The sequence below is a fragment of the Triticum dicoccoides genome, chromosome 7A (assembly GCF_002162155.2).
Source record: "Triticum dicoccoides isolate Atlit2015 ecotype Zavitan chromosome 7A, WEW_v2.0, whole genome shotgun sequence".
Lineage (NCBI taxonomy): Eukaryota > Viridiplantae > Streptophyta > Magnoliopsida > Poales > Poaceae > Triticum > Triticum dicoccoides.
Window position 1 is genome coordinate 309,125,720 of NC_041392.1, and position 11,199 is coordinate 309,136,918.

The 11,199-nt window shown below is 45.8% G+C and overlaps 1 protein-coding gene across 1 annotated transcript; it reads right to left on the reverse strand.

Moving 5' to 3' along the window:
- Window positions 1-3,352: 3,352 nt before the first annotated feature.
- LOC119333472 lies at window positions 3,353-11,185 on the reverse strand. The gene is made up of 7 exons (XM_037606351.1): window positions 11,136-11,185; window positions 10,969-11,060; window positions 10,310-10,419; window positions 9,063-9,196; window positions 6,523-7,262; window positions 4,082-4,287; window positions 3,353-3,931 (listed from the first exon to the last, which is right to left on the reverse strand). Exons 1-7 carry the CDS (start codon window positions 11,183-11,185, stop codon window positions 3,881-3,883), a joined length of 1,383 nt encoding a protein of 460 aa, XP_037462248.1. The 3' UTR covers window positions 3,353-3,880.
- Between the last annotated feature and the right edge of the window lie 14 nt (window positions 11,186-11,199).

Genomic DNA, 11,199 nt, shown 5'->3' on the forward strand with positions numbered 1-11,199 from the left:
TTCTCATGTCCCTGCCTCGGTAAATAGATTTCAAATAATGCCTTAATATTCAATCTTGCATATCAAAATAGGGAGAAAAGGTAGTTCCTACCTCCCAGCTGGTAGGGTTGTCAGCACGGACTCCACAAACTTTTCGGGTTCGATTCCAACTTCTAACTGCGCAACTAGCTGAGCATGATCGACATGTCCATTCATTGAATCATCCTCGCCATAGCGAGTTCGTATGGGCATTCCTTAGAGAACCCAACCTGCTAGTCGTCTTCACTCTTCTCATTCAATTCTTGAATTTCTCATGCCGTGTAATACTCATCAGGCCTAAAAAAATATGACGAAAGATGTAGGATTCAGAGTACAGATCTTTAGAAAGATAACTTTTCTTTCAAAACAAAAGCCACATGTGAACCAAACTCTTCTTTCACAACAAAAGCCATCTGAACCAAGTCTGATGCCCACTAAAAAAACACTATGTTTAATGCATGCAACTCCAAGTGGAACTTATGCAGATAAACGAAGCAACATGATGATAGAAATCTGGAGATGGCACTAATTGATCTAGTGGGTCTCATCTGTAGTTTGTAGGTAAATAAGCGGACCCAAGTGAACTTGATGTCCTAGATAGTTTGTACAAATGCTCATATTGCACTGCTCCTTTGAACCAGGCCGAAATACATATCGCGAATTCATGCGGCTGTACCACTCACATAACATGTGGAATTTAGATGGGCAGAAAAACATCGTATAGGCACTTGCAATCGAGATTCCGTAAACCGTGAACCACGCAGCTGCTGCGTTGTCATTAGTTACCAAATGGCAGAGGAGAGTAGAGGTAGCAGCAATAATCTGGACTCTAAAATACTCTAGCCACAACACTGCCCCCGCACCTTGCTCATCTTATTACTCATTACAACCATCTGGATTCATTTGTCCTAACAACTAAGCAAGCATTGGAATCGGATCAGATGTAATGGAAAACGAAATGCTTAACCATGCATTAGATTCAGTCATAAAAACTTGTTCTTTCTGTCTTTCTTAATATATGGGCGTGTAGGTCTCCTGCGTATTTCCAAAAAGAATTTAGATTCAGTCAGACGCAGAACATGAAAAAGATAAGAGTTGCAAGAATCACAATACCTGGGACTCAATAGTTTCTTCACAAAAGTACCCATCAAACCAAGATTTAATATACCATCAAGAATGCCTGCCATAATTTCCTCAATCATCAAGAATTCCTGCCAATGCCCTGTTATACCATCAAGAGATTTAATAGAGCTATCTTGAGATCAGGGGATGGAGTTTGGAGCCACTGCTCGCTGAAGGTTTATGGTATTATCGGACATTCGGTCATCTCAAGCACATAACCTACTTGTGCGGGGCAGTCCGTGCCTCCAGTCCATAATGTGATGCAGCAGACATCACCAAACGATCTCCAGGGATGATGGAGTGATGGTAGCTTGCCTAGTTCAGTAGCCCCCTGTTGTCGGTCTCCGACCACCCTCATTCCTTTACAGATGTCGTCATCCGGCCACCGACGACAGCTGACCGTTGCTGCTGAACTTGGCCTCCAATGCTTCCTCTAGCCGCCTCCTTTATTTTGGAATATCTGCAGCATAGAGACCAACATGATCGTTTACCCCATGTAAACTACAATTTGGAAGAATGCATATGTGTACACAATTATTTCCATTGTATACATGGAAGTAGCGATGCATTGACTATTGTACCTGATTAAAAAAGTAATGAGTAACAGCTCAAATAAGAAATCAAGAACATTGAACCTGATATTCAATAATGGGCAATGCACATGATTAACTTGTGCTACTTGCGCTCCATCAACAGTGTAATATCATTCTCACCTTCAACAATTACCGGAACACAAACAAATCAAACCTGACCCTAAATCTGCCTCTGTAGCCAATAGGAAGAAGCATCATCACTCACCTCGCCAGCGTCTGCAGCACTTGAGATCCTCTACGCATCTCTTGTCCACCGACGCCGCCCGTGCACGCTCACATCCCCGTGTTGACCACCATGGTTGAGCCAGCAGCAGTAGGGGTGGGGGCGGAACAGGGAGTGAGGAGGGAGATGGCGAGGGGAAAGATGGAGAAGAGGGGAGTATGGAGCGCCGGCGGGCATGTCATCCACCACAGTTGGGCCTGGGGGAGTAGAGGTGGGGGGAGAAGATGGAGAAGAGTGGCGGACGGAGCTCCGGCGGGCAGGCCGGAGGGACGGCGGCTCCAACCCTAGCTTGTTCGTGTGTGGGTCAAAGAAGGAGATGGGTGAGAGGAGTAAACAGCGAAACGTTTTTTTACAACACGGGCCGATGATAGCGAGGGAGTCGGACCAGCGACAGCGAAGCAGACAGGGCAAGCGGCCCACACGTGAACGGATAAAATTCTGGAATTAAACGTTTTTGAATGAAATAGTACCACCTCGGATGTAGAAAATAATATAGGTGAAAAAACTGAAAGCATAGATTCACGAGGAGAAGCGTATTGTGACGGTGAACCCACGGAGTCAATCCGTGCCTTATTATTAGGGATTAGGCATTAGGGATAGATAGATATACTAGCAAAAATGCCCGTGCGTTGCAACGGGAGAAAAATATATACTAAAAGAACACAACATGCAAGGCACAAAAATTAGGCTTGAAGGCATACATATTCTTATGTTAAACGTGTACCAAATCCTCATGCACATCAGACAACATTGTTGACTTATTTTTTGCCATTAAATCATATTTCTTCTTCTTTCATCGTCCCAGCTCACGAATTGCAGTTTACTTGGTCGACGGTAAAATTAATTGAAATCTCTATATTTTTGCTGGCCCTTGATCAATAATATGGTCAATTGCAGGAAGCAATGTCTGTGGCCAACAGATCATCTGCCCCTTTCTCTTGTTTTGATGCAGATGGTGGGACATAGCTATCAGGAAAGGGTATTTGCAAAACAAAACTATCCGAAAAGGGTGAAGGGGAGGGTCAGAAGGCAGCTGCTAAGAAATATGTCAGATGTTTGAGGATGTCAAAAAAAAGTTAGATGTTTGAGGGTTAATAGCAAATGGTTGATAAGGCAGTTTGATGAACAGACTTCTAGTACAATACAGCAGCAGAACTTGAGAAAAATTGTTAGTCCCGTTCTTGGGACTAAGGAGTGGTCAGTACATCTGATGTGCCCCATAAGTTCTTCTATCTAAAGTAGGAATGTTTTGCTATAAAAAAAGTACACTGCCCCTGTTGCAACATGCAAAGACAAATGAGGATGTGATCAACTCATCTCAACTCCTCCAAGTATGTTGTTGCCTTATGTGACATTGATTCAGGAGCTGTCCCATCAGACGATGTTCCCTCTGTAAAAAACACAAACAGAAATTCCAGTTATGCTAATACTTCTGTTTTGCAAATTGCAGTAAATAAAAAAATGTGAAATAAACAGAAACAACAGAAATTGTGAAGTACAACAACAGCAAGCCACCAATTTCCCACAAGTGATCTTGCATGACCAATGCGAACTATCCTTATTACAGATTATTAGAATGTCGAGGTAAGGAGTAATTTAACCACCAAATTGTACTACAGTACTAAGTTTTATTTTGTTCCAAACAGTGTGTCAATTCACATAGACTCAAGCTTAATGTGGTAACTTCCAATCGACAAACAAAACAGATATCTTTGAACAGTTAAGTAAGCATATAAATTCCAATATCATACAAAGAGAAGTAAATATAAGAAAACCTGTCAGCAAAAAAACCATGGAACTATATTCACATTCATGCTTGAATCTTTAATCTCAGAAAACCGTAAAATTGCCTACATGTAATTTTGTACCCGCAGACCCATAATTTTCCAAAATTTGACCTACATCTCAAATCTTGTTTGCAATCCTAATGAACGTGTGCCACACACTTAGTGCTCACATCACTTGGCAGACCATCCTGTTGGGTAGCAGGATTTCTGACATTAGTAGGTTTTGGAGAATATCATTGCCATTTAATCAAGGCTAGAAGCTGAAGCTTGACTGAAGAACATAGCAGAAATGAACTTGACTAAGTAAATAGATCAACAACTCGTTTGCTGGTAAGTACCCAGATTTTGATATTGACAAAATCTAAACCCCAAGACCAGTGATACTGACAGCAGAGCAAGAAACCTTTAGGGAGAAAGGTAAATTGGCTATTTGAAACGCCGTTGCGGATGTGATGTTTCCTGTTCCCCTGCTCCAGCATCACCAGATCCACGCATCCCCAAACAGAATGCCGCTGCTGGCTCTCCCGCCTTGCGGCCTCCCCTCCTGAACAACATAAAGTCAAATAAAGTAACTCAATCACTGAAAGTTCTTTCTCATACATGAGTATCAAAGGTGTCATGAATGAAGTTGTTGAGAATGATAACAATGTACTACTCAATCATAACTGCTTCAGTAAAAGGAAAATAGCATAATCTCTTGGTGTACAGAATGGAATATATATGCAGCTCTGATTGCCATGGTTCAATCACTCCAACACACAAAAAATGGTGTGGATGTCATCTCCGGCAGCAAGGTTTTTTGTTCTTCTCCCTTCTGACCATCTCATTCCCTCTATAATGACTCAGGGGAGCAAACTCACCAGGAGCTTGTGGCGTCAAAAATCAAGCACAAGACACACCCCGAGACCTCATCAGACTGCAGCATCAACGATCTAACCATCAGTCAATCACAGTGTAGCAAAGGCGGAAACACGCCACATTAGCGCGCAGACTGATTCCGATTTTGATGCGATTCACATCCAACGATAGTGCTACAACGCCGTCCTGCACGGCCGAACGAGCATGAGCTGCTTGAGGGGTTCCGGGAGCGCGGCAACGAGCACCTTCCCGTGTCCCCGCCGACGCCGGCGCCAACGGCGCGCCCCGAGCACCGTGTGCTGTAGGTGACCTGAAAGTTCCGGCTCGGGGCATCGGATACGGCTGGAATAAAGAGCCGTTGCAGCTCCTCCAGTTGGTAGTCTCACGATGATGGCAACCACCCGGTTAAATTGAAACTGCTGGCAGTACACCTGTGATCCTCCGCTGCATCAAGTATCAACCATCATGAGATTGATTCCTTATTTGGTCTGAAAAGAGTGATTATATTCGCTGTAGTTGTTCTGATAACCTCTTAATATTTCAGTCTAAGGTATACGCCGAAACTGGTGGACAAGATTGAGAAGCTTGGTGGAGCGCACCATGTTTTGACCCACATGTATGTTCAGACTTACACAGTTCTATATGTATCTATTGATTGTGCATTTGTGGACCTTTCTATAAGGAGATTGAAGAGTATCTAACCAGTTACCAAACAGTGATGATGTAGTGGATCATCGGAAGTGGGCCGAGCGGCCGAAATGCAAAGAGAAACATCCATTCAGGAGATGTAAGAACACCTGTAGAAAGGAACTTACTGGAATATCTAAAGAGCGCTCACACATCATGTTTTGAAGGATATTAGAAATCTATTAGAATTCAGAGATTCTAAAGTTGTAATTTGCTTATGATATTTGCCCTGATTATCTTCTGCGATAACCATGCTGATACAGGTAGTGGACATTACTGCTGATGTCGAGTGGAAACTTACTGGAAGTGGTCCCTGGAACATTGAAAATGGAACTTACTATACCCCAGGGCATACCGAAGTAAGAAACTCAACTCAATGAATAGAATTACGTTGAATATACGTCTAGCCTTTGGTTACGGATAAGTTTATGGATTAAAGAGGAGTTGGGCTTAGAGATAAGTGCACTACAGCTAGCTGGCTGCACTATTAAGGTTAAAAATATATATGTTATTCTTTGGAAAGGCAAGATGGTTGCACTATTCTTAAACTTCAGAGAACAAAGCTTGTATGTTGTTCGTTGGAAAGGGGATGGTAATGACGTCACTAAAAGATTCACTCATGAAAACAAAATCATTTTATGTAGAGCTTGGTCTGTTTGTTGTACAAATCGCTAAAGGCGCTATTCACACTGGCGACCATGTGGCAAATCAGAATATTCAGAGCAACTGAATCTCTTTCGGATGTACATCAAGCAATCAGGTAGTACAATCCACCCTCTTCTCCCTAGTCTTTCAATTGTACCATAGAGTTAAACCTAAATCCTAGTTGATCTATATATATATGTATATCTGTCGCACAAACTTGCAGTGAATCTGCAACTGGATAGTTACTGGACCTAGATTTTAAGTGGTATTTACCTGGTAAGCATCCCTTCCAAGTACCGTATACATAATATATATTACCGAAATTCTGTTTGACACCTGGATTTGCAAGCCATCTCGTAAGATCTTCGGTTCAATTGCTTCTTGTTAACTGCACTAATTTGTGAGCTGTCTCTCTCCAGGGCATGGCTATCGAATCCTATATGAAGATGTACAGGCAAAAAAATGCAGCAATTGAGTCTCTGCTAGCTAACTACAAAAACTAAGATTCCAGTGGATAGTATGAGGGAGATGCAGAAGAAAGAGACAGGGAGAGGTTCCATTGGGTTGTCGGCCTTTTTTAGATCGTTACCTGTGGAGGTCATGGCCTCGGCGGAGCTCTGTCTGGGCTTATAGGGCGCAGATGCGGGGCGCCATCTCCGCCACACACAGCCAGGCTCTCCACCTGTGCTCCAGATTGGAAGGATGGATATGGAGAGGCGACCATAAGCCACGGCCTGAAACCTGAACCGGAGGAGGAGGAGCGCAGGATCGAGAGGGAGAGGCAGCCCACAGCCATTGTGTGAAACCAGAAGTGATGGAGGAGCCCGTCGAGAGATGATGACCTCGGCTTGGCAATCTCGTTGATCTCGAGGACGTGGGACTCCGGAGGCGGGTGGCGAGCCCTCCATAGCAACGACCGCGGCCACCTCCAGCATCGCGAGATCCAGGGCGACTTGGGAAGGGAGAGGAGCAGCATGCTGGATCCGACGTGCGCTGATTCTGACGCTACCCCGCCTCCTGCGCGTCCTCCTCCTCCTCCCGGTCGTTGCCCATGGCAGCGAGAAGCGTGCTGAGCAGCCCGTCGCCGTCGGCGGCGCGGGCCCGGAGCGGGCTGGCCTGGGCCTCGGCGTCGGCGAACGGCGCGCGGAGGACTCGGACGGCGCGAGGAGGAGGGCACGGCGGAGAGGAGGCAGGCCGCGGTGCGGGGAGGACGGCACGGCGGTGGATGGCGTGGCGGAGGACGCCGGCCGGTGGCGTGGAGGCGGCGGATCCAGATGGGGTGGGAGGCGTGGTCGCTCGTATTTTCTGGCAGAAATACGAAACGTTTTTCTAACTTATTTACTGGACTCCGGGTTAATTTCTCAGAAACAGGGGGATTATTAGTAGGTAGAGAGGTAGATATACGAATATTCGTAGGAGAGGACGAGCTCGCCTGCTCACTTTATCTCCGTGCGCTCGTTTGTATCGGGATCCCAGCACATGGTTGTATGGACAGTAATTAGGCTCCAGGAAAATACCGTGTTGACCCCACAGCGCACGGCCGTGCCGTTTGGTCGGGATGACGGACGGCGCCAAATCACATCCAGTACCCACCGCACAGGAAAGGTCCGCCGTCATGTGCCGTACAGTACCGTCTGCCACTGGCCACGGCCACTCCGACCGAACAGAAGATTGTCGAGCTGTGCACCAAGAGGCTGCTGCTATGATTAAAAACTTGAGGCACCGATTTGACAAGATTTCGTTAGGTACATTATGTGCAGACAAGAATTCATCACACAACCTTGCTACAAAATAGCTAAAGCATGGCAATCCGAGACATAATTTAATACAGATGCAGCAAAATTATTCGGTCATCTTAATATAGCCATAACATAACCTGCAAAAAGAAAATATATACAAACATAACATGCTAACAACAAATCCAGCAGCTCCCATGATCTGCAATGATCTCTTTTGAACTGTGAAACTGATCATACCTGAGAAAAATAACAAATTTTTGTGCTCTGAATCTTGTAACATTGCATGCTCATAAACATGAACAAACTACTCCCTCCGTTCCTAAATATAAGTTTTTTTAGTGGTTTCAAATGAACTACAACATACAGATGTATATAGACATATTTTAGAATGTAGATTCACTAATTTTGCTTCGTATGTAGTCCCTTATTGAAATCTCTAAAAAGACTTATATTTAGAAATGGAGGGAGTAGTAGATATATTTTCACAACTAGGAAATTAGAGCAAAGAAGACAAGAGCGTTTCCTCCAAAGAAATTGTAATTTGCCTAATGATAATGATTTCATTGAAAACATGTAGACTATGTTGACGAGCCTGGCACACACAACATCTAATTAGAAAAATCTTCTATACAAACAGATCACTTGGCTTTGACTAGAATAGTTCTATACTGGCTGGCTGGTTGGACCAGCATGCCCATCAGTCAAAACTCAAAACCATTCAAGCAAAATTGACATGTATTCTGTCTGGAGTAACAATGTGAAATATGATAAAGCTATGTCAGGGGAATTAGGAAGAACGTAAAAAAAGGAAAAGCAGGAACAAAAAATTAGATCCTTTTTACTGTCTTTCTTTGAGCAGTGAGAAATGACCAAAAAGTATGTTTTTTAGCACAGAAGAACCAGCATATGAACAAATAATGTATATATGAGCAGTATTTTTTGCTTAATCTTTTTTTTTCAATCGGGTTTCAATGGAAACAAAGTCATTTGTTGTAATACACTCGCGACACCGATTGCCAGTGATTGGCTTCTTTTCCCGCTGACACGTGCTTACGTATAATGTATACAGGTTTAGGAAAAATCCTAGCTTACAAGACAAAATCGAATTGTAAAATTGGACGTACCACTAGTAGCTCACATTGTAAATCAGCAGCCTTATCATTGCCAGGCACTCACATCGCAAGATCGAGTACTTCTTCGGCTTCCCCTGCCAAAAATATAAAAGAGTCCACATGAAACACGCCAACTATGTCGGCCTACCAGGAACGATGTCTAGAAGACGAACATGACACTCACACCAATTTCAAAGCGCGACCCCATTGTGTTCGCATCTGTCCGTTTAGTCCCAAAAGGACAGACCGCACGGCCCAATGCGCGACCCCATCATTACTTTTTGTCTATTTCACGTCTGGTCCGCTTCATTTCCTGCTCAAACACCCACCGGCTTTGCGTCCACACGGACGACGAACGGACGCCGACGCGCTCGCTCAGCGTTCGCTTCGAGCCCGCGTGGCAGCTGCGCACCTACCATCCACCACACACATTTATCGCGCACATGCGGGCAGTCCTACTTGGCAGCCATCCCGGTCGAGCAGTCGTCGTCCTTTTTAATGTGAAGGTCGTGGACCGATGGAGTCCACACTTCCACTTCCCCGGTGATGCGTGCCTCCTCGTAGCCCGACAGCCAAACCCTAGCCCACCGCTCCTCTACCTCCCCACCAGCGACAATGGTGGGCCGCTGGTTTCCCGGCCGCAAGACGAGGCACGACCACAAGGCCAGGTCCTTGTCTGGCGGCGTCGCCGCTTCCCCACTCCACCTCCGGCCTGGCAGGGGCCGCCATCCCACCTCTGGCAGCCACCTTCATACGTCGACCTCACCGGCGACGACGATGATGAGTAGACGGCGGCTACGGAAGGCGACGAAAGCCCTTATCTAGTTTCTTTTTACATGTTTTTGTTTATATTAATGTGCGGAACTTGGATAATGGGACGTTTTAATGTTTATATTAATGTTTTCGAGTTGTTTTCAATGTTTATTTGGTTTTTTGGGGTTCTAAATTCACGTCATAAAAACGGTCAGTTTGGGGTGCGGTCGGCCCGTTGGGCGCACCGCAGGCCCTTATTTTTTTTAATGTTTTTGTTTATATTAATGTGCTGAAGTTGGGTAATGTGGACGTTTTAATGTTTTCGAGTTATTTTTGATGTTTATTTGGGTTTTTTGGGGGTTTAAATTCACGTATGAAAAAACGGATAGTTTGGGGTGCGATCGGCCCATTGGGCGCACCGCAGGCCCTTATCTAGTTTGTTTTTAATATTTTTGTTTATATTAATGTGCCGAATTTGGGTAATGCGGACGTTTTAATGTTTTTGAGTTATTTTCAATGTTTATTTGGGTTTTGGGGGTTTAAATTCACGTATAAAAAAACGGATAGTTTAGGGTGCGGTCGGCTCGTTGGGCGCACCGACGACCGCTCAACGGCAAGTGGACGAAGATGTCCGTTTTCCTGCCAAAACGGACGAAAAACGAACGAAACGGACGTCCGTTTGGGTCGTGCGTTGGAGTTGGCCTCACTCAGCAAACACATATCACTTTCTGCATTTATTTCCTCCTCTCCGTATAGCCTGCTCTTCCCGTACCTGATGCCGGATCCAAGCACCCACGAGCAGGTTGTAGAAATCGTGCAGCATCCTCTGAATGTTCTGCCAGTGCAGGGGGTTCGATCTGGGGGTGCTCTGCCACTCGGAATCTGCACTCACAGCAGTTCAATGTATGTTCAGAAAATTGACGTTAGCTGCATCAGAAATTCAGAAAGTACGAGCCGCAGCTTCCTTCGCACACGCGTCCACCGAGCAGCTGTCATCCGTCGGGGCCCCTGTTTCTTCATCGCCACCATTGCCGCGCACACGGCCGCCTCACCGCAATCGCCGTCAATCGACGGCACTGGGAACCTGCTCACCAACAATAACCTATCAACCCACGGAGCCAATCCGAGCATACAGCCTAGGCCAGTGGGAAATCAAGTCGAAAATCTTACCTATCGACCCGATCTGATAGGAACTCGAAGCCTCCCATCATCCTGCCCGCTGACTTCATTTGCTGGAATTTTTCCTGGGCGTCGTCTCTGTTCGAGTCCACGCAGGAGGGCGGGGACAGCGGTGCCTACAACCCCATGCTCGCAAGCGGACGGCCGGCACCGTTGCCTGTTGACTGTTCGGAGTTCGCCGCCGACAATCTGATGTTCCCGCAAACGCCGTTCAGGTCTACTCGGAGCCTGGCCGTGGGTCGCCCAACTCACCAATGTTGAACTGGCCTACTGCATCTAGCAGACCTAGAGCGGGCTGTGCCGGTGGCGCGTAGTCACCACCTGCTAACGCCCGCACAGGGAACCTAGCCAACGGGAGAACGCTCCCTGAGATTCATGATCCACCGTCAATGGAAATCAAACGAGGGCAATAAGCATACCGATCGACTGGATCTGCTAAGAACTCGAACCCATCCCCCACCGTCTCCATCGTCAACCCTCTCA

Bases quoted from the DNA above. Each gene is read 5' to 3' on its own strand.
- LOC119333472 (XM_037606351.1), bottom strand. From the start codon at position 11,185: ATGGAGACGGTGGGGGATGGGTTCGAGTTCTTAGCAGATCCAGTCGAT. The intron at 9,197-10,309 runs GTACGGGAAGAG...GGTGGATGGTAG, and splicing joins GTGCTTGGATCCGGCATCAG to GTGCGCAGCTGCCACGCGGG. The intron at 4,288-6,522 runs GTAACGATCTAA...TATGTTGTTCAG, and splicing joins CGAGGCCATGACCTCCACAG to GAGGGGAGGCCGCAAGGCGG.